General features: G+C 36.0%; 1 protein-coding gene across 3 annotated transcripts in view; it reads right to left on the bottom strand.

Annotated features, from left to right (window-relative positions):
• Positions 1-1,212: 1,212 nt before the first annotated feature.
• Positions 1,213-24,683, bottom strand: part of TASP1 (taspase 1) — a 278,215-nt gene continuing 254,744 nt past the window's right edge. For all 3 annotated transcript variants that reach the window (XM_043983168.1, XM_043983170.1, XM_043983169.1), the window contains one exon: positions 1,213-2,170. In XM_043983168.1, the coding sequence (XP_043839103.1) occupies positions 2,078-2,170 (93 nt within the window). In that variant the 3' untranslated portion in view covers positions 1,213-2,077. The remainder of the gene's footprint in view (positions 2,171-24,683) is intronic.

Here is a 24,683-nt window from a genome sequence, read left to right as displayed (position 1 = left end):
TTTCTTTCATTATTCTCTCCTTCATCTTATGCTTCTATTAGGAGCAAATTTCCCTTACCTGTTGTGTTTAAAAGGACTTTTTTAACCTATTTCTTCTTAGTTTAATGTTATCCCATTGCTCACCCAAAGTATTTAGATTGAAAAAATGAATGTAGTTGGAGAACTGGGGAAAATTAAAACCTTTTTACTGTGTTCTGAACTAACAGCAATTGTTGAAAGCAAACCATTTCTTGTCTTCATAAAAAGAATTTAGAAAATATTTCTTAAATGAGAGTTAAATAAAAGCAATTCCTAGTGAAAAAGATCAAATGATTTTTAGACTCCAAAGTGTCCTAATGGTTTTATGTATTCAGTCCCGTTCCTGAAGGAACACTGTCAACAGGTAATATGTCTTTGAAAATGCTTGAGGACAAAAACTCCCTACCAGTAATCCCTGCTAACTTTGTATCTTATTAAGAATGAAAAACAGATATTATGACACTTCCTTGTCTACCAGAAAATAGCATAACAAATATAATCACCTGTATGATGACTACAAAACCAACAACTCCCAAATCATTCACATTATATCCACTCCATTTTGTTTGCCTTTACTTTATAATTTTACCATCATCAATGAGAAATGTGTAATTTCTTCTTGAACTATATAAGTTCCTACCCAGAATCATGATAATACGACTTCCTGCGTCATTGTGCAATTCTTTCTTTACCATCTTTTTGATAATTCTTCCTCATATGTAAAAAAAAAAAAAAGGTTTTAATCTTTTGAGAAGTTAAGTACCAAGTGAAATGATCTCTTTTGAGTTGGCAATACAACTTTTACAGGAATACCTCTTACCTCATCTATGAATTAATTTTTCATGATATGATCATTTAAAAATCATTAAATTTAAAGAATACTTCATTGCAATTGCTTATGCAATCAGCAAAAAGACAGATGTGAACTTTAAGAATGGTAGAAGCAACAAATAATTTTATGTGTGTAATGGAATTCATGTTTGGTTTCTAGAAAAAGTCACTTTTCTTTCTTTCTTTTTTTTTTTTTTTGAAGTGAGGCAATTGGGGTTAAGTGACTTGCCCAGGGTCACACAGCTAGTAAAAAAGTCACTTTTCTAGGAAAGCTCAAAATATCCTTCCAGTTTTGGTCTAACAAGGTTAAATGATAAAAGCCTATGAAGAAGAGACACACACCACAGACAGTAATATGTTTGTTTTATTTTTGCACCTTTGTCTTAAAAATATATTTAAACAAGAAACAAAGATAATATTGAATCTCTCCATAAACTTTGTTGTCATATTTACAGTGTAACATTGCAAATAATATTCCATTATACACAAACTAAAGACTGTGCATTACTGTACTCTATCTTTAGGTAAATTCATAATATAGTACATAGAGCTTGAAGCTATGCAACATTTAAGCTTATAAAAGCTTGAGGAAAGAGGTACAACCTTTATCATAAGACTAGTTTTAAAAAGGTCTGGCCTTAATTCTTGGCTAGATTGTTTCACTGAAACCATTCTTTTGTTAAAGAAAAATGCCCTGTATTAGGGATGAGAATAAGGGTTTAAGTCACCAATGGATTCACTTAAACCATTAAAAAATAAAGAACCTTTATCATTAATTATTATAATAAATGTAGCACAACCACTGTTCAATTATATAAACAACTAGCTATGAAGTCTGTTCATCTCAAACTTAACAGGAAAGACAGTTGCTACAGTTTTAATAAATCAAAATGTTTTTCCTGCAAATTTAGCTCATTTTTGTAAACATTGTATAAGTTTTATGATGTTAATTTAATCATACCTGGTTTTTATTTGCACAATGAGGAAAACGAGATTCTATTCCATTAGGGGAAAACACACACACATTTGCTCACATAGTCACACCCTTGCACTATCACACACTCACACATCACTAAGAGAAGAGACTACAGCAGCACTTGTGTCTCAAGTTATGGTGCACGTGGTTGCAATAAGAATGATAAAATGAGAATAAAATACCCAATATCTGTTAAAAACCAGCTCAGGCTCCCAAGTGCTATTTAAACACTTCATGCTGAGCCAGAGGGGTTCAATTCACTGAGCTCTCTAGTCGGCAAACTCCTCCTTCAATTGCCACTGACTGTCCTGCCACAGCACCAGGAGGAAGTCTTGAAATATGAGTCTGTGAAAAAAAAAAATTGTGAGAATGTTAGTCGTGTTGCACCTACTACAAAAAAGAAGAAAAGAACCTAATTTTGGCCATGATTCTGTAACTAGATCTCTCTTATCACCTGACACTTCTGCACATCAATAAGAAAAATAACTAAAGTCAATGACGATCATTAGGATGTTGCAAGATACTTCAGTGCATTGTGGATCACCAAAAATGCTTAAATGATGTTCATTATAGTTGTGGGGTATCCTATATGAAGGGTGAAGGATTTAAAAAGACCATTCCGGGGCAGCTAGATGGTGCAGCCCAGGATTCAGGAGTACCTGAGTTCAAATCTGGCCTCAGACACTTAACACTTACTAGCTGTGTGACCTTGGGCAAGTCACTTAAGCCCAATTGCCTCACCAAAAAAAAAAAAAAAGTTCATTATAAAAGACCATTCCACAAGCATTAATCAATACAATCATGGGGAAGTACAACAATATGAAGTATGAATTGATAGGGGAACAGATTGTAAAAGGGAAGAGTCCTGATGGACAATTAAGTGCTTGGGTAATGACAAGAATAATAAGTACACAAAAGAAATATTATACAAATAAAGCCAATAGAACTTAGCAACCAGTTGGCTTTTCACTTGGGCTCTGAGATAAGAGACAGGGAAGAGTTTCTATTGGCATCACACAGACACAGCCATAATCTTTCAGGTCATAATAACTTAAGCCATACACATGATTTCTTTATAATTCCCTGATGCAAAAAACCATTCAAAGAGCTGTCAATGTTTAAAATTAAAAGCTACACAATGGATAATATTCTTAGGAGACCAAAAATTTACACAAGAAGTCAAGTATGCAATACTAAAGATCAGAAAATGTGAAAGTTTTTGTAAGAAATTTTGTAGCCTGAGCTACAACTGTGGCAGTAATTTAAGGGTTCCAAATACATATGCCATTCAAGATTACATTCAATAAACTTTTTTGAAGGGTCTTACAGATTTGTAATTTCATCAGCATATGTAACTCCTGATGAAGAAACACTATCCACTAATGCAGATCCATAACAGTTCTGCAACTGACAGCCTTCAAATTGCTTGGGGCACTGAAATTCAGTGAGTTGCTCAGGGCCAAATATTGTCATTATGTATCAGAAGTAAAACATGAACTTGGGTCTTCCAGACATGTTTTCCAAGTGTCTACCATGCTAGGTATTAGAGAAACAAAGACCAAAACACACAGTCCCTACCCATATATTCTACTGGAGGAATATAACATGAAAATATAGAAAAATACAAAGTATATATAAAATAATTCAAACTAATTTTAAGAGCTAAAGACCACTAAAATGAGGAAAAGGAAATTTGTTTAAATTCATTGTTTTCTATGATTTCTTTGGTCTCTATGCTATTCTTTATCTAAGAAAATAACAAACACTAATTTCATTTGGAAAGTCACCTCAGTGCAGATAATTACCAAATCTATTTTTCACCCCAGTCTTTCCTCTATCCTTCAGTCACATATGTGCAACGACCATCCTGATATTCCAAGTGAATGGCTCACCAACACCTTGTTTAAAAAGCATAAAACTGAACCTAGTGACCAAAAAAGAAAATGGTACCATAGGTTACAGGAAGAAAGGCATAGCTTCCAGTGTCTAGTGAGATGATAGATTTGTTCAGACATCTGGAATGCTACATACAGTCGTTGATGCCCCATTTTAGGTAGGCTACTGGTAAAATTGAGAGCATACAAAGGAGGATTATTAGGATGATGAAGAACCTCAAGATTATGCCATGTAAGAATCAGTTGAAGGAAATGAGGAAATTTAGCCTTGAGAAGACTTGGGAGGATGGGAGAAAGATTTCTTCAAGTATTTATAGGACTGTCATATGGAAAAGGGAGCCTAGAGGGGAGACTGAAAAGTACTGAGGCAAAGTTAGGCTTGATATAAAAGGCAATTTCCTAATAATTAGTGCTACCTAAAAGTGCAATGTGTTGCCTTAGGAGGTTCTCCATCACTGAAGGTCTTTGAGCATAGGGCCTATAATTTATTTATTGGATAGGGTTTAAAAAAGATTCTTGTTCAAATATGAGTTGGATTCATGGCTAGAAGTTCCTTCTAACTTTGTGATTCTATGAACTCACTGTCTTCCCTTCCACTTCTCTGTTTCTACTGAGAGCAACCCTAATTCATCAAGCATTCTAGAACCATAACCTTGGAGTCATCTTTAACAGTATGCTTTCATTCCACATAAACTGTCACATTCAATCATTTCTGAGCATCTGCACACTATGTCTTGCATCCAGAACTCCTTTTCTATTCTCACTGTAACTATGCTATTTTAGGTCCTTAAATTCTTCTTTTCTGGATTATTCTAACAGCTTCTTAAACAACTGCTCTATTAAGTCTTAAGAATGAAGGGAGATCCCTAGGTAGTGGTAGGGGAATGAGTTCCTTTGTCCACCTCTGCTTTTAAACAGTGAGTTCATAGCACCAAGCTAGTCTAGGGCAGGTATGCTGCAAAAAATTAAATCTTAGCCAGTTGCCCTAGTTTATGCCTAAGGAAGGGGACCACAAAGGACCCCCCAAAGGAGTCAGGAAAAATAAGCCCGATTCTTTGGAGATTTGCTGGAAATGATCATGCTGACAGCAAGAAGGGAGTAATGAATCAGTCACATTTTAATAAGGCACAGAGATAACAGAGGCAGATGACACTTCAGTAGAGACAGATGTAGAGGGCAGGAAAGAGATAAGGGTAGTAGAGGGTACATGGAATGACTTGGGTCACTATAGATTAGAGTGGAAAGCACTTGGGCAGCATGGACCTGTGGCAAATGTAGTAGTACTCAAGGGGAAAGGTTTTGGGTCCCACTTATAGGGTTCAGATGGGGGTGATGGCCTCTTATTTATACCATCTTGGGGTTTGCTCATTAATATATCAATATCATCTTAAAGTTATCAATGTCAGCTTAGAGTTCCTTAATTAGCGCTCACTCACGGGCTCTCTCTCTCTCTCCCTTCCTTCCCTGTCCCTTTCTGAGTACTCTCTCCCCCTTTCTGCCTCTCTCACAGGAAGGGTGGTTCTATAGCCAGGCTGAGTCTCCAATTGGTTTAACATAACCCTCTGGGCTGTGCCCCTTATAATTTGGCCAGGCCCATGTGGGTGTGGGGGAACTCCTAGGTGGGGGTTAGGCACTTAGTTTGATACTTTGACTCAATAAATGTTCTTTGTGTTGTTTGTTCTATAATCTTTTAAAATATACACCCATCTTCTCTTAGGTTTTTAAAGCTAGCATCTTTTCAGTCTGACCATGATGAAACGAAGATGGGGTTATGAAAACACCAAATCACAATTAATTCCTTACAGAGTATTTGTCATTCTCTTTCCATTAGGTTGTAAACTTCTTTAGGGTAGGTCTGTGTAGTATCAGTTATCTCTGTCTCTCTCTTGCCTTGTAAATGGTAGATTCTTTTTTTTTTTTTTTGGCAGGGCAATGAGGGTTAAGTGACTTGCCCAGGGTCACACAGCAAGTAAATGTCAAGTGTCTGAGGCTGGATTTGAACTCAGGTTCTCCTGAATCCAAGGCCAGTGCTTTATCCACTGCGCCACCTAGCTGCCCCATAAATGGTAGATTCTTAACATATACTCATTGAATTTATGAAAACTATTTCTCAGAAAGTACTGATGAGAAGAGTGGGGATGCTTGTATTTTACTAGGAAAATGTACAAAAATCTAAATTCAAATCAAAGTGAATACAACATAGAAAGATATCATTTGCACCACTTGTGCAATGTAATACAATCCCATTATTAGCTAGCAAAGCCATTGCTGAATTCCAGGAACATAAAGTCCTACTTGAAAGCCTGATAAGATAGGAGAATCATAGAATCTAATCAGATTCAGAGAAAGATACTTAAGAGGCAATCCGGGTTCATATCCCTTATTTCATATATGAGAAAAATGATGCTCAGAGGGTTTAAATAACTTGCTCAAGTTGACACAGGTAGTAAATGACAGAGGCAAGATTTGAACTCAGGTTGATGGCTACAAAACCAGTTGTTGTTCTATTCTACCAGAGATGTTTTAATGAAAAGAAAAATGATTAAATAGATAAACTTGCACATCATGGAGAATATTGTGAGGGCCAAAATTTGATATACAGAGTGTTATTTGGGTGACTTGCCTTAATATTGGGGTCTCGGAAATATGAGGGCCCTTTTAGGTTCTCCCTCTGTTCTGAACTGCCCTTTTTAGATATTTCTCCCAGGCCAATAAGAAGGGAGTCTTTAAGCTTTAGTTCACAAAAGGATCAGATTTTATTAGTTGGGAATTAATTAAACAACAAAGGTGAAACTAATAAAAAATCAAAGATAAGGAAATAGGAAAATAGAAATACAGAGAAATGCTCTTAACTTTAAACTTAACCTATGCGATCTTCAGATTGTTTCCAATTAAGCTAGTTCAAAGGAATTTAGGGTTTTCCATAATTAACTCATTGAACCTGAAAGTTTACAGTTGCTCGCTGCACCCAGAAACAGCAGCCACTAGAGACAGAGTGGACACACCCCCCACCACAAGGGCCCAAGCACGACAAAAGACTGAGTCCTGGAAGATGACTGGTGTTCTGGAAGATGCCTGAGTGTTCTGGAAGATGCTAGCATCTGGAAGCACCCTTCACCTCCCTTCAGGGAGCATTCAATCTTTCCTTCCCCAAAAAGGGAGGTCCTTCAAAAGCTGCCTATGGAGAGTTCTCTAATTTTTACCACAACATAAAGGGCAATAACTCTAATTATGTAAAAACAGAATTGGGGATTTCCTGAAGATGAGGGTTAGTTGCTCAGCACTGAGTTGGATGCTCTAAAATATACTAAAGAAGACATAAAAGAACTTTTGATTTTGTTCTAAGGTGAAGAGCAGAAAACAGAATGTGATCAAGTGCATTTGTGTGACATCATCTATATATAATAGAGGTTAGTGAAAAGTTTAATGCAGGTCAAACTAGTTCAGAAAAGCTCCGGTAGAAAGAGAACTCAAACTGGACCCAAAAATAAAGAGAAGAATTTGAATAAGGGGAAGAGAAGAGGCAGCCTTTCATGTGAAGGAAACAGCAATGAATAAAAATGTAGGGATAGGAAGAGAATGGTAATTAAGGGACAATGAGGGTACTAGCCTGATGAAAGAAAGTGATTGTATTGGAAAATACTGGGAGAAAAGGCTGGTCACAGGAAAAGTGGGACTAATTTTGAGTGCCAGAACAAGGAATTCCAACTTTAGGAAATTATAGAATAATCATGAACAAGAGAGTGCATGGTCAAAGTGTGTGTGTGTGTGTGTGTGTGTGTGTGTGTGTGTGTGTGTGTGTGTGTGTGTGTGTAGATCCAAATGGAATGAAATGGAGTCTAGCAGGAGAGGACATCAGGCCTTGGAGAAATGTAAATCAGAAAACCAGCTAGAAGCCTATTTAATTTATAAAATCATGAGAAGATGAAGACTTGAGCTAGAAATTGATGATGCTGGGAATGGGGAAAACAAAAAGACTCAAACAAAAGAAACTGATATTTATATAGTTTTTCAAGTTTTCCAAAGTGCTAACCATAAAAACAAAGGAAGAATCTAAAGGACAGATAAAAAAATAGATTGAGTGCTTACTCTGTGTAGCACTGTACTCAGGGCTAAGGACACAAATATAAGTAAGCAAGCCAGTCCCTGACCTCAAGAAGCTTATATTCCCATGGTGGAAGACAGCACAAAATGGGGAGATGAAAAGCAGAAGAGAGGCAGTAGAACAGAAGACTATGGCTACAATGCAAGTAGCTTAGTTTGGAAATGCCTAGGAAGTTACTAGCTAATATGAGATGAAGGAGAGGGTAGAGTAAATCAAATATTTATTGATTACCTACCATGTACACAGTACTATTAGGATTTCACTAAGATTTTAAGCCTAAGTGACAAAAAAAAAATGATGCTATTGATAAAAAGTAAAAAATAGAAAATTCCATAAGCTCACAGGAAGGAAATACTAAAATTTGGGGGGGGGGGGTGGTCTATTGAGTACTCTGAGAAAGCCTTACAAGTATTAATATCCATTAGGTAAAAGGTTAGGGGTACAGACTTGGGAATTACACATCACTGAAATAATGAGAGTGGCTAAGTATTGCAGTGAAAAGAAATGAGGGATTAGAGAACTAAATACTAACTTAGGGGATGTCCAGAATTACTAGGTAGAAGGAGGAAGACCATCAGTATAGACAGAGGAAAGGTAATTGGAGATTGAAGAGGAGAATCAGGGTACTACTGCAGGATAGTGGATGTCTAATGAGCAATGATTTTGAGCAAAGAAAAGACAAATGTTCATGGTTTCAAATGCTGAACAGAAATTAAGGTGAATACGGACTTGAGAAAGTGCCACTGAAATGGGAAAAAAGGTCATTAGTGACCTTCACACACCTTTACAAAATAAGGCCAGAGGGCAGAGAGCAAGAAGTTAAAGCAGGAAACTAAGGGTATCATTTTAATTGATCAAACAAATCCCACGAAATACCAAATATGCCACTCACTGTCTTAGTCATAGCAGCCAAGGGCAGAGTGCCCAAATTCTTCTGTCGCCAAACACCCCATCATTAATAATAAATACAATTGTACCTGGTGCCAACTTTATGAAACTACTTGATCTCTGTAAGCCCTACAGAAACTATGGACAATTTCCTAACTAAGTTTGGCTACCTCAGTGGACCTATGAAGTCACTGGTATCCAGTGGCAACAATCACAACCCTTCCATACAACCTTCCAATAATTTAGAACTGGTGTCCTTTCCCTTTCATAATGAAGGTTTCCCCACCACTCTGGAGCCTTTTGGTATTTCATGAGTGCTAGTGCAACACAGAAGGCATAGATATTTTACCCATCACTTTCACCACATGACCAATCCATATCCTTTTCTTGCCATTCATATCACAGATGATGTCTGTTACACGGCTTCTTTTTTTCAATCTTAATAGTATTTTATTTTTTCCAGTTACATGTAAAGATAGTTTTCAACATTTATTTTTATAAGATTTCAAGTTCCAAATTTTTCTCTCTCCCTCCCTTCCCTCAACCCTCCCCAAGACAGCAAGCAATCTGATATAGGTTATATAGGTACAATCACATTAAACATATTTCCACATTAGTCATGTTGTATTACACTGTTTCCTATGTACAAGTCATTAAGAGGAATGTGCTAGTACCTACTTATACCCACTCAATGTGTCTTTCCATTGCCCTTTGGGTCACCTGCAACTTTGATTCTTATGGAGTGAGTATGGGGTTCCATAGATTCTTTAATATTTAATGGAAGATTAGTGTATCACCTTGGATAATCAATCAACATTAATTAAGCACCTATGTTTGCTAGGGATGGCACTAGTCATTGAGGATAAAAAGGAAAAATATTTGTCCTTCATTTTCACTAAATGACTAATGCACCTACTTTTTCTTTTTTTAAATCCTGCTTCTTAAATGGAAGTCATTGTTATTAACATGCTGTTACCTATGTATATGAATGATTTCTATCTTTACATTGTCCTTTGGGTCACCTACAATTCTAATCCATAAGAGATCTTGGTGCTAATCCTGCTTCTTGAATGGAAGTCATTGTTATTAACATGCTGTTATCTATGTATATTAATGATTTATATCTTTACATTGTCCTTTGGGTCACCTATAATTCTAATCCATAAGAGATATTGGTGCTTCATGATTCATACCTAAGTACCACCATTGGGACATCAGTGATTGGTGTTAGAAATATGGACATTGGCTATAGGAAATATTTTGGGATTGTTAATCTATAGTTAATGTAATTAATTTGTGATCAGTTATTTTAGATAAAGTATTCAGAAATGTTCACTTGTAGAATGAAGCACATTTGTTCTAAAAAAAAAAACCACTGCTAATTAATCAATACATTAAATTTGTGCTTTAAAACATTCTTCAGAATTATGACCAGTTAAAAAAAAAAATCTCTTTTCAAGTGAAGTATCATAGTTAGGGCTGGTAGGGTTAATGAAGGCAAGTATGACATAGCAGCAAGGTCACTGAGTTAGCTCTCAAAAGATGTGGGTTCTTCTCCAGAACTAGCTTGGATAAATCACTTCAACTCTCTGGGCTTGAGCTGTTTATCTATAAAATGAGAGTTCTGGACTAGATGATCTCCAAGGTTTCTTCCAGATTAAAAATTCTATAGCCCTCTATGTGGTAGGGGAGGAGAACATCCAAAAAAGAATAGTGTGTTTTTGTCTTTAGTGTTTGGGGTTATTATAATATTTCATTGGCATTGTAAAGTCTACATGACTCGTGTGTAGTCAAGCAGCCTAGCAAGGAAGCAAGAAACAGACAGAAAAATCCTGAAAATCAAACAATAGCACACATCTTAAAAATTGTTAGACTATATAACTTTGCCCTGAATCCTTATGGCACCACTGATATAGGGCTTAAAACATTTGGCTCATCTATCATTCCAACATCTCTTTGAAATAAAGTAGAAGCAAAATCCCCATTCATAAGCCAGAGACACGTGGGATGGAGAACTTAAGGAATTTATACAAGGTGCCACAATTGGTGGCCAAGGTGACAGATAATAGGTCTTATGCTTATAGATTCTTGGGCCAGTCCCCAGGCTACTAGACTAAGCAACATTGATGAAAAATGATGTCCAATCCCAAATCAAAATACTATGAAAAAGCTAAAAGATTTGTATTGGAGTAGTTCTTCCTATCATGCCTTACTTTAGGCCATAATATGTAGTGTGTTCTGAGGGGCATAGTAGATACAATGCTACACCTGAAGTCAGGAATTTGCAATTTGAATTTGAAACCTACCTCTGACACTTGTTAGCTGTGAAACCAAAAGTCAGTTACCCTCCCAGAGCATCAACTTCCTCATCTGTAATGTGGAGAATACCTGTAGTTCCTACCTCATGGGGTAGATATAAGGTTCAAATGACACAATGTATGTACTGACTCTGGAGTGAGAAGACTTGGATTCACAACCTGCCTTACTACCTGTGACCTTGGGCAAGTCACTTAACTTTCCTAGGCTTTAAGACTCTATGCTTCTGAAGTCTCCTTGCAGCTCTAGATCTGTGATCCTATGACAGCTTTTATTATGAGTTGATTTTATTTAGCTTTTCTGCACTGCTTTAAAAAAATAAAACCCAACCAAACACTATTTCTCCCATCTTGTTGATAGCAAGAGCAACTTAATGTATAATCTGAGTTCAGTCTAACAAATCAGAAATAACAGGATTGAGAAACTGACTCCATATTATAATCCTCTTGTTGTAGTTCCTACATCCACTTCAAAACAGGCACTACTCAGACAACACCATGTACAACACCAGAAACAATGGCAAATGATGAAAACACTCAGTACAACACCAGAAACAATGGCAAATGATGAAAAGCAAAAGAAGACCCTTTTAGCAAGGTAGAGTATTAAATGACACAATACAGACTCTTTCCAAGGTAAAAACCCTTGCATACAAAACTCATATCCAATATTCCAAATGAAGTTATAATTAGTCTTCCTGATGTCTGATGAAAAAGTATGCTGATTTAGGGTCAGAGTAACTTTTAATGACGTTCTTCCCACTATGCCTTGTACTACCTTTAAGGTCAACTCCCCCCCCCCCCCAAATGCTCCTTCTTCTGTCCTTAACAAGAGACTTGAAAGATCATGAAAGGACAGAAAGATATTTAGTTCAACAGATACTTGTCTAAGTGCCTGTAATACACAAAGTACTTAAAGGGTTGCTGGCATAATTAAAACATGGTGCATTGCCTTCAAGGAGTTTGCAATCTACAATATTCTAAAAGTTAAGCAGTATATGTAATTAACTAAAATGCAGAAAAATAACTTTCACAAACCAAAGCATCTAATGCAAATGAGCACTTTAAGATCATCAATCATCATTGGAGAAATGATCATAGTTAAGGATAGAAATAGAGCTGTGATTTCACTGGTATAGAAAATCCTCAACTGAGGAAATTACTTCACCAATGAAGGGTGATTGGTTTTCCATAGCTTGCACTCTTAGAAGCTGCATAGGAAGAAGAAGAGAGAGAGAGACAGAAAGTTGCCTAGAGCCCATGGAAGTTATCTGACTTGTCATGGTTCACAATAGCTAGTATTGGTCAGAGATGGGACTTGAACCCATGGTCTCCTGGATTTCAGGCAGTCTCTACATCTACTGTATAAACTGCTTCTCAATCCTTACAAAGACTCTTTAATATGAAGAATCCCTGGAACTAGCTCCTTCTAAAACAAAAGGTCCAGTCCAGATTTGGCTAGGCTAAACTGCTTCTGAATGTCTATAATAATTCTATAATTAATTATTTCTAGGAGAGAGTAGGATTTATTTAGGAGAGCTGTTTTTTTAAAGATGAATTTAGTATATGATCAAGGCCATCCATCTCTTGTAATTTTTATAAATTTGTCCTTTTCTCATATTTCTTCCTGAAAGAAGGGGAAGGGTATTAATACATATCTTTTTACATTTTTCCTAGAACCCAGTTTATATATGATAGAGGCAGCTAGCTGACACAGTGGATAAAGTACTAGGCCTGGAGCCAGGATGGCCTGAGTTCAAATCTAGTCTCAGATAGTTATTAGCAGTGTGACTATGGGCTTTGCCTCTGTTTGCCTTAGCTTCCTTATCTATAAATTGATATAATAATAGCATTTACATCCCAGGATGAGGATTAAATGAGAAAATATTTGTAAAATTTTTGCAAACCTTAAAGCACTATATAACTGCTAGCTATTAAATAATTAAGTTAATTTGATTAGTCAATGAAGCTATGTGTGTGATGGTGGTAGGTGTGTATTGTAAAAAGAGGGAAGCATTAAGTATAGTTGCAAAAAAATAAAATTGTCCATTATTTACCAACCTCTTTTCACTGACCCAAATGACAGACTTGTAAGTAGGTGATAAAGTATAAGGAAAAATGCAATGAAAAATAAAATCATAAAAGTTTAGAGCAGAAAGGCACCATATATGAAAGAACCTAATCACCTCATTTGTCATGTGAAGAAACTAAACCTGACCTGAAAATTTAAGTGACTTGTGCAGGATCACTGAGTTAGTGGCATAACTAGGACTAGACACCATATTCTGGATCTCAGTCTTATTTTTTTTACTATAGCACAGTGTCTGTGTGTCTCTCTCAGTCATAAATTTTATCTTAAATATGGATTAAGTGTCTGGGTTATGTAAGACACTATATAGATAACATGTAAAAGGCATACAAAGTCAGAACTAATCAATTCACTTTTTAAAAAATAAATCAGTTTGGCATCATGTAGATAAAACAATCAGCAGACTGATTTTTTTTTTTTTTGCTTTTGAACAAGAGGAAATTTTTGCTTCATTGCAAGACAGAATAAAACTGATCTCAAGGATTTGAAATATATATATATTATACTTGTATGTACTCTGTAAATATTAGCAAGAGAAAGTAACAACAATCTTTAAATTATCTCTTGGGATGGAAACTAAAGTTAGCTATTTTAAAATAAACAATTATATTCTGAATATCTCCAAAGTTATTTATTATTTTTGGTTTTACAATATCAAAATTCCATAAATTATCACAGGCTCATAGTATTTACAGCTAGAAGGGACTTCAGGGTAACCTGCCCCAAAGGTGTCAAATATGTATCAGAACTAAATTTAAATGTAATTGGGAAAGATTTAACAAAATAAATACAAATATAATAGATCTTAGATAATGTTAAAAATGTAGTTTTTCAAGTTAAATAAGTGACTCACAGTAACCCTTATTTGTGGTTTAGTGGCCTTTATTTCTGTCACTTTGATAACACTGACCTACTCCACCCCACCCCCATTTTTACAGATGAGGAAGGTGAGACCTAGAGAGGATTAAGATTGTACAGCTTCAGAATTCTTGTAGTACCCTTCCTAAAATTTGCCTCTAATTTGAATGTATTTTTAGGATTGCACATGAACAAGTCATTTAACTTCTCTGAATCTCAATCAACTAAAACTTATCTAAATTACAGATTGGCTGTAATCTGTCTTAGACTGGAGGGTTCTTTCACCAATGAAAACAAAGCCCCTTGATGTACTGTCATATATAGTTGAAGTTGTATTACCCAGCATGTTGAAAGTAGATGGCTGTACTACTGAAGTGCCCATGGAACTATGGCACAAACAGGTCCAGGGTCTTATCCTTTGACACTTGGCTCCAGCTATTTTAGTAAGAGCTCATTCCCTTTCTCAAATCAAAAGTGATCCCCAAATAGCTTTGATATTGTTTCCAGATAACTGTAGCTCTAGCTTCCACTGCTAGGGAAGATTTTATTTGTGAACCAAGAAATGTTCCTTCTAAAGCCTTTGAGTTGGTTAGCTGTTTGACAAAATGCCTAAGAAAATAGCTTGAGAAATGTACTTTTGATTTTAAAGAATGAACAGCCCATGACCTATCAAATGTTTAAAACATTATAAAGGGGGGAAACTACTGTTTGTATAATTGACTGCTTCCTGAGAATTCTGGTTTAGTGTCAGAGAAGAATTTGGGGTGGAAAATAAAAATCATCAACAAACTCTTTGAAGAAAGTTTTTCCTTGTCAAAACCATCTGCCTGCTCTCTTTTATTGATCTGACATGTTGTAATGACAAAGAATTTTTACAAGATTCATTTCATCTACAGAATGCCTTCTTCGACTCAGTCAAAATGAACATTTGTAAGTACTCCACATTAGCCCCCAGTATGACTGCAAAAAGTGAACAAGACCCCAGCTTGTTTCCCTGTAATACTGAACCCTCTTACAAGTTGTCTTTTAGAAATGGGTTTATAGGGACTCAAAGTCTAACACAGCTATTGCAGGCCTCCTCCCTAGGAATCCACAAATACACTAGTAACAGTAAACAACAAAATATAAATGTGAGGGATTCTGCATGAAAATCATTTTCCTGTATCACCACAGCACTGTTGATCTGGAATAGACTTTAGAGAACAAAGAATCCAACTTATTCTTTCCATATGAGGAAAGTGAGGCACTTTCCATATGAGGAAAGATTAAGTCACTCATTATAGGACAAATTCCTAGTTATTGGTTAGGACACAAATTCATGTTTTCTGACTTCAGTCCTTCGGTTTTCTTTCTACCATACACTGCTTCCCCCTCACATATGCCATACTGCCTCCTTTGGTAAGTCCCCATTTTCAAATTTCCCTGGCTAGAACTAGCCTTATATTATACCTCTTAGGGCAATTGGTAGTGATAAGAGGGTTTGTATGCATGCATGCATGTATGTATGTATGTATGTATGTGTATATGCACAGACACACATGCTGCCTTACACAGACACATATATATGCGATGAAACCAGTTTATCTCTCTGCTCGATTTTATTCAAAATATTTAGTTCAGGGGCAGCTAGGTGGTGCAGTGGATAGAGCACTGGCCCTGGAGTCAGGAGTACCTGAGTTCAAATCCGGCCTCAGACACTTAACACTTACTAGCTGTGTGACCCTGGGCAAGTCACTTTACCCCAATTGCCTCACAAAAAAAACAAAACAAAACAAAAAAATATTTAGTTCAGTGTAAAAGATTCAGTCCCTTTAAGAAGAAAGCTGCTGTATAAAATCTAATACAATTTAAGGGATGAGGTCATTGCTAGTAGTAACAGGCTATTAGGGAAGTGATTAAATATTGTACAAAAATTAAACTGCAATCAGTTCTAACTAAAGAAAAAAAGTAGAAGGAAGTTTGTGGAACTTCTCTCCCACAGCCTTGGGGAAAAAAAAAGTTAAAATGCAAAGACAAACAGAAAAAAAATTCAAACTAGTCACAAAGGCCTTTATATTGTCAATGGCATTAGGCCATTCATTATGTAGCGCTCTCTCTCTCTCTTTTACAATGTGTGAAGAAAGGAAGCAGAAACCCTGTGCAACTAATGCACTGTGGGTAGAGCTCTAAATTAGCCCAACCATTCTAGGAAACAATTTGCAATTATGTGAGAAAAGTCACCAAACTGTTCATAGCCTCTGATCCAAAGTTCTCATTGCAGGGTAGGGCATGCACACCAAGGAGGTCAAAGAAAGGCCTCAAAATATTTACAGATACACTTGTGTGGGATCAAAAATCTGAAAATGAATTGAGTGCTTATTAGTTGGCAAATGAGTAAACAAGTTGTGATATATGAATGTAATGTAATACTATTATATACGAATAAAAAATTCAGAGACGGACTCATATGGACTGATGCAGAGTAAAGAGGAAAGAGCAAGAACAAAATACATGGCTACCATAATGTAAATGGAAGGAATTCTAAGATGAAACTGAGTACTGAACAATTTTAATGAACAATCTTAGCCCTGGAAAAGAGCTAAGGAAGCACCTTGCAAAAAAGCACTGAATTTAGATTCAGAATACCTTGGTTCGAATCACAGCTTTATCACTAGGTCAAGTCAACATGATTTATTTATTAAATGCCTACTATGTGCCTGGCACTATGCTAAGTGCCAGGGATTTTAAAAAAGAGCAAAAACCAGTACTTCCTTTCAAGGAGTTCATGGTCTAATGGGGTGGCAACATGCATAAATATATCTGTGTGACATATGCAGAATAAACTGGAGGTAATTAACTACACTTGTGTGGTTTGGGGGAAAATCACTTAATTTCTCTGTGACGTAGTTTCTTCATCAGTAAAATAAGGACATTAGACTAGATGACTTCTGAAGTCTCTCCATTTTAAATCTATAATACTATGAAGGTAGAAGATTCCACATGGAGAATATCAAATGCATGTAGTTAGATGTTATCACTATGCTGGTTAGTTGTTTTGCTTTATCATAAACTTATTTGGTACAGAGAATGTGAATATCCTGAAATGGCAATGATATAAATCTAAAAGACATCAATAAAACTTATTTTTTTTTATTTCAAGAAAGGAAGAAAGGAAAAGGAAGAAAGGAAGGAAGAAACTCTGCATTGCAAAGGAAAAAGTTATCCCTCTTATTGGCCATGGGAATTTATATAGCAGCTGGCACAGCATTTTCATCATGTAGCACAGTATATATGCATTCTTATGTAAAATAGGAAGCACCTAAAATACTTATTGAATCAAATGGACCACTCTGGGTAAGACAAAAATGTGCCAGATTGCTAAAAGATAAATAGTCCAAGGTCAGTTTGAAGCCTAACAAGCAGATGAGTATGGACAAACTTTTGGAAAAAACTTTTGATTTCAAGATAAAGTTCAGGATTAGTAAGAAAGGTACCAAATTGAATTCAGAGCAAGGCTTTTTTTGGGTGTGTGTGTAAAAAGCATTTTCATTTATATTTTTGGATTTCAATTTTTATCCCTCTTTCCTTCCCTCCCCTCGCCCCTCCCTGAGATGGCAAAAAATCAGATATGGTTTGTACATGTATGATTTTGTAAAACATTATCATATTTGTAATTTTGTACAAGAAAACTTGCTTAAAAGAAAAAATGAAAGAAAGTGAAAAATACCATGCTTCAGTTGTGTTCAATAAGTATCAGTTCTTTCTTTGAAGGTGGATCATATGCCTCATCATTAGTACTTTGGGATTGTATAGGATTATTGTATTGTTGAGAATAATTAAATCATTCACAGTTCTTCATCAAACAATATTGCTGTCTCTGTGCACAATGTTCTCTTGATTCTGCTCACTTAACTATACATCATTTCATACATGTCTTTCCAGGCCTTCCTGAGGTCATCCTGCTTGTCATTTCTTATAGCACAATAATATTCCATCACCATCATATACCACAGTTTGTTTAGCCATTCCCCGATTGATGGGCATTCCTTTGATTTCCAGTTCTTAGCCACCACAGAAAGAGCTGCTATAAATGTTTTTGTACAAATAGGTCTTTTTCTTTTTGGGGGAATGTCTTTGGGATATAAACTTAGCAGGAGTATTGCTGGATCAAAGGGTATACACAGTTCTATATCCCTTTGGGCATAGTACCAAATTGTCAAAGCAAGTTTTAAAAGAAATGAATACCTTAAAATAGTTTTTAAAGAAATTATTACTTAAATTAAGCTTTTAGCAAAATTTTTTTAAAAGTAAGGTATAAAAAATTCACAATAATAAATCTGTAGGGAGGTCTAGAGGAAAAAGGTATATTTGACTCAGGCAAAATCATTACTTGTTAAGTTTAGCCCAGATGGCTAAGGCACCATTACAAACTAGTTAGAGAATATCTAAGTAAGGGTTCAGTTTTTTTGAGGGAAAAATAAATAAAGTCTGAATTTGCAAACCTAAAGTTATAATGATCATGTCACAATGCCTAAAGGGTCTGGAGAGTAATAGAGAGGTATGTTATTCAATCCAGAAAGGCAGGCACTTAGAACCTCTGCAGAGAGGCAATTGCCAAGATTCTGCCAATTCAACAAGACCTTAGGGAGTCTTTGTGCATACCAAAGGCACAAGGGAATGAAGATAGGTGGTCATTTCCAGAGGCTAGCAGGCCTAAGTGGGTCTACATTCATATACAATCTCCACAGTACTTTCTAACACCCCTAAATGGAGTTACCAAAATTGATTATATCATGTGAAATAAACTAAAGATGAACATTTGAGACTATCTTGAATCTTCTTTGTTCAAATATATGTAATTGCACACACAAATACATAAATATTGTACTGTACTTGAAAAAAAAGATATATTCATTGGTGAAGATGCACCTTAAATTCAAAATTGAGAAACTCAGAGGCACAAGTGCAGGTGGAAGTGACTATATCATAGTCAGGCATTCTTAAACTACCTTTTCCCCCACTTAAATGCTGACATTTAAAAAAGAGTGTTAGTAACGTATCCAGGCATTTGCTTTAAATCATTTTGTGGGTAACACAGTTAGTTGATTTTTAAAAATCTCCATGTAACACATTTATAACAACTCAATGACTTAAACAAAAATAACCCCACAGCCCAAGATTGTGCCAGTTTAAGGTATTATCCTATTATAACACAGGTCTGACCATGTCACTGCCTTAGGTAAACTGCCCAAAATTTTCTTGGACTAGTACTTCAGGCCCTCCACAATCTAGCTTCTACCTACCTTTCTAGCCTTTCACAAACTTTACTTTCCAGCCAGAATGGAATTCTCACTGCCTTAATTTTGACTTTCCCTTTTCTTCCTTTGTGAATTCCCACAAAATATTCTTTATGCCTGGAATGTATTCCTTCTCATCTCTTCCCTTCAGAATCCTAGTCATCCTTCAAGGCTAAATCCAGGTATCACCTACTCCTAGATGCCTCTCTCTTACTGTTACGTTATAGTCTCTGTTCTCCCCCCACTCTCCCCCACCCCCTCGCCCTAACCATATTTCTTCCTGTATAAATTGTACGTTCTCCGACCTTCACCGCGTCCAGTAGAATGTAAGTTCCCTGAAGGTGGAGGCTGTTCTGTTTTTGGCCTCAACACCAAATCTAAGTACCTTTCATGTGGTAGATATTCAACAATTTTTTGTTTAAAATGAATACTGCAAGAAAGAATGTAAGTTATTTGATTCCTTTTTTAACAAAGACCCTTTTTTCCTCCTGCCACTACCCCCCCCCCCCATTTATTAAATGTTTTAGGGAAAAGTAGAACATAAACTGTTTTAGGACAGAACAGTTTCTATTTTTGTATCCTTAGCATATTGTCAATGCTTTGAAAAAATACAAATAAATATTTGTAACATTGAAAAATAAAGCATATTATTAACAAAGGAAATAATAAGTATCATGATTCTAGGAAACCAGTTTCATTACAACTCAAACATAATTAAGACAGAAAAACTATTTAAACTCCTAAAAGCCAAGATTTTAGAATTTTCCAGCACCGATAATATCAGTTATAAGAATAAAGTTTTAAGTGTCTCAAATGCTTGGGCTGGTCTATTTCAGTTATCTTAATTTTCTGGCTATTTGGGAGTTAAATAGAAAAACCTGATTGCCAACTGAAATACTGAAATTAAAAAAAAAATTATATTAGGCTGTACTTCTGCCATGAATGGTACATCTATTATGTGACACTTTACTTATTACATGCCATTTTTCTTATGACAATCCTAAAAGTTTGGTGCTATAAGTATTTTGAGAAGTAATGTGGTTTGGTGAAAAGAAAGTTTAAATGAAATAATTGAAAGAGTACTGAACTTGGGGTCAAGTAACTTGGGTTTGAATTCCCTCCTCAGCAAATCATAGCTAGTCAGTGTGTTTACTCATTTGTAAAATAGAGAAGAAAATACTTGCTCTCCAAATTTTAAAGTGCTACGATTAGGGACAGATTAGGAAGGCTCAGAAAGATTAAATTGTACCCAATGGAAAAAGCAATGAATTTACAATATTTGACTCCTCCATTTACTGAGTGAGCTGGGATAAGTAATTTCTATCTCTAAACCCCTGTTTCCTCTCCATAAGATGGGGTTATTTATAGTACCTCCTCATAGTTTTGTTGAGGGCAAAGTACTTCCTAAACTAGAAAGTGCCTTGTAAATATAATGAATTACCATCATTCACAAGGTCTTGTGGCTAGTAAGTGACAAAGCCAAGCTCAAAAGTAGGCCTTCTCATACTAAGTGTATTGTCCTTCCCATGTTTCAATGTTCTCCCTCCCTTAAACTTTCTTGATTGACTTACTGTCATTCCCTAGATTAACTGTCTAAAGTGCTTGTGGCTAGAGACATAGACAATATAGGGAACTGGCTTAGATGTTTACTGATTTCCAGGTGTTCTCTTACATTTTTTTAAAATTATAAAATCTTTGATACAAATTTTTCTCAAGATGAGACTCTTTCTCCTTAAAGAGGATTGTAGAAATAATCTGGTTAAGAGAGAGCCCTACTGAGTTAGGGTCCAATTATTCAAATGTTTACTTTAATACCACAAATAACCATCAGTGGAGAAGTTAGCAGGTTTTATGGTTATTCTTTTTTTTCTTTCGGTTTTATGGTTTTTCATGGGAAAGAGGTGCAACCAAATATAGGAAAACATTAATTTTCTACTCTAAGTGAAGAAAAATCTGTTTTCAAGTAGTTTGGACTGATATAAGCATCTCCTATAGCAAAGTTTTAATAAAACCCTCATTCCAAATTAGAGTTTTCTGCCTTTTCAACACTTCAATTGACAGGACAGTCCAAACATGTGTAGTATAGTGATGACAGCTCAAAAGTATAAAAGTAAATTGTCAGTACCTCCTACTTATCACACATAGAACTATTTGAAAGGAATGTAAATAGAGAAAATAGCTCAACCATATCCAAATGTCTCAATTAGTTACTATTAAAAGGTTGTTTTTCTACCACCTATAGTGTTGCTGTTTTTATAGTATATCAAAACTAGAGGTTATAACCACTATGAAGAAACTTTAATCCCTGTTTAGGATGAAGTAGAATGGATATACCAAGAATATGTTTTTTTCGAAAGCACAGATCAGACACAAATAAATGCTTTTTAATACTGGCACCTGAATTTAATGGTATTGAATAAAAACTTAATAGTATTTGGAATATCTAATTACTGTTGTGGAAGGGTTGTAATAAAGACAAATAATCTGGATTTTCAGATGCTAGCCTTCCCAGCCCCTAAAATTTCAGCAACCACCTGGCTATACACAAAGCAGCTTTAGCTTCCATCAACATCCAATTTAAAAGACAAACCAAAGTTCTACGAACATAAAAATTATTCTATAGCTAGTTCCTATAAATATTTCTAATTTTTGGTATTTATATTAGGTTATTCTTCTTTAAAGAAACCCCATGCTTTTTAGGCAGTACCAAATCCTGCACATAATTCCCTTTTACTGTGTATATAACAAATGCTTTCCACATCAGAGAAGTTCACAACTTATATAAAGTCACACAGTTCCTAGTATGTCTTAGCAAAACAGCTATTTCAAAGTCCCACAGCCATAGCCATACAAACCACAGTGCATTGAAAATGCTTGGTCAGCAGTATCTAGTAGTTTCTACTGGTCTTAATTCTTCTGAGAATTACAACCACTTTAATACCTATAGAACAGGGTGATGATATATGATCACAGTTTGGGCGACTTTAATTACCTTGGCTATTTCTACATGTTGCCAGATAGGAGAAGCAAAAGAAACCCTACTACATAATCACTTTGCACTTGGCCTAAAACATATCATTGTAGTTATTTCTCATGATATGGTATAATTACATTTCCCATGAGTATGTTGCATACTGGTTTGTGTCTGCCCAATATGCCAAAATTTTAGATGTAGAAAATATAATAAGGTAACCTTATAACACTGAGCTCATATGTATAAGGTAGCATTATCCAATAGGTTGACACACAGAGTGACTAACAAATAACCAAGAGATCATAAGCATGCACAGAATACATGCAAGGGATATCATCAAATATTTAAGTGCTTACTATGTGCCAGGCACTGTCCTAACTGCTGAAGACACAAAGACAGGCAAAAGCACAGTCCTTGACCTCAAGGAGTTCACATTCTAATAGGGGAGTCAAGCAAACAACTATGCACAGAGAAGATATGTATAGGAGAAACAAGAGGGAACCTCCAAGGGAAAGCACTAGCAATGGAAAAAGGGAGACTGGAAAAAGGTGGTAACTTTGTGGTGGTGGTGTGGTGGTGTAATGTGTGGTATGTCAGAAATGGGAAGGTGATGGGGACTAAAGTGGCTAAAATATTCTCAGACAAAAATGTTTCAGATTTGCAAAGATACAAAATTGTATTTTTAAATAAAATATTTGGCACTTCTAGATCATATGATTTTAAGAAGTAAAAGAGAAAATGTCTAATTTTTTTCTTATTCCCTTCAGATGTCTACATGGTCTGGGACACCCAGAATCCCAAAGAAGATATTTTTAAAAGGCTCTTACAACAAAACCCACCCTCAAACCCACTCCCAACTCCCTTCTTTTGGTATGGAAACCTCTAATCCAGGCTGTGAAAGTTTGTCTAGGTCATGACAAAAAGCTGGCATCCACAACCCCATAGTACCAGCACCATGAAGCTCTGAACTGTGGGTTCAAGAGTGTACAAACCTATAGTACCGGTGCTGTAGCTCTATGCCCTACATAGGTTCCAATGTGGATAAAACTCTGGCACCAGCATGGCTAAGCTTTGAACTGCCAGTGCCAGGGTGGACAGTCCCATGGGATTAGCACAATAGCTCTATGAATTGCTGATGCCAGGTCAGAGAAATAAGGAACAGAGGGAATGGTACAGGATACTAGGATAGGACATTGTGTGTGTGTGGATGCATGTATGTGTGCATGTGTGTATGTATAAGTAATTATGCATGTATGCATGTATTTTCTGGGCAGCACTCTACTAAACCCGAGGAAAAGGGCACAGCATCCAGCTGGGGCCAGTGCTGACCACCCAAAAATCATTTAGGACAGAGATCTTGGTGAGACAGAAGACCCTGTGGAATATGAAGAGACTATGGACACACAACATACTTTCTGAGTACTTCAAAAGAGAAATGAGAATTATGAGTGAAGAATAAAAAAAAATGGATACAATAGAAAAACTAAAATCTGTGATGGCAAGCCTCATCAAAAAAAAAAAGGAGAAAACAACAAATTGGGAATATAAATACACAGAAGTGAAAGACAATCTAGAACAAAAGAAAAAATGAAACATTCAAAGATCATGAGCCTCCCAGGAGAATATGAAAGGACAAAAAAACTTCTTAGTATCACAACCCCAAATTGTCTAAACAAAGCAAATGAAATATGAGTTGAAATAATTCACAGATCACCTCCAGAAAAAAACCCTAAGGCTACAAACTCAAGGCACATAGACATTAAATTTAACAATTCAGTTCAAAAATCAAGCTCTGCAAGTGATCAGGAGGAAGACCTTCAAATACAAAGGAAAGGAAATTCAAACAATGAAAGACTATTCTTAACCCACCAAAAAAACCCCAGGAGGGAATGGAATAATGTATTTCAAAAAAGCAATGGAGCTTGGGATGCAGCCCAGGGTGGTCTATCCTATAAAAATCTGAGTTTTTTTGTTCAGTCATTTTTCAGTCATTTCTGACTCTTCTTGACCCCATTTGGGTTTTCTTAGCAAAGACACTGGAGTAGTTTGCCATTTTCTTCTTCAGCTCATCTTACAGATGAGGAAACTGAGGCAATTGGGTTAAGTGGCTTGCCCAGGATCATACAGCTGGTAAGTGTCCTGAGGCCAGATTTGAACTCTTCCTGAGTCCTTGGCACCCTATCCATTGTGCCACCTAGCTGCATCAAACCTTAAATTGAGCTTAACCATATATGTAAAAGATTCTTTGCCTCTTGAACACCCCAAACAACAGAAAGACAGGAGTGAAAAAATGCAGTAGTCAAGGACAGCAACAGCAAGAGTACCAGCAGATAGACTAACAAGAAATGTCTTTCTAAATATACACAAAGAGACAGGGGTGAAGGCAGAAGTCTGGTGGAGCTAATAGGGAAGAGGCTAGCATGGGGATGTATAGACAAAACCTGGCAACACACTCCCT

This window comes from Dromiciops gliroides, chromosome 2 (genome assembly GCF_019393635.1).
Source record: "Dromiciops gliroides isolate mDroGli1 chromosome 2, mDroGli1.pri, whole genome shotgun sequence".
In the NCBI taxonomy this organism is placed as follows: Eukaryota; Metazoa; Chordata; class Mammalia; order Microbiotheria; family Microbiotheriidae; genus Dromiciops; species Dromiciops gliroides.
The sequence above is the reverse complement of the archived record's forward strand: the minus strand, read 5'-3'. Positions and strand labels throughout refer to the sequence as shown.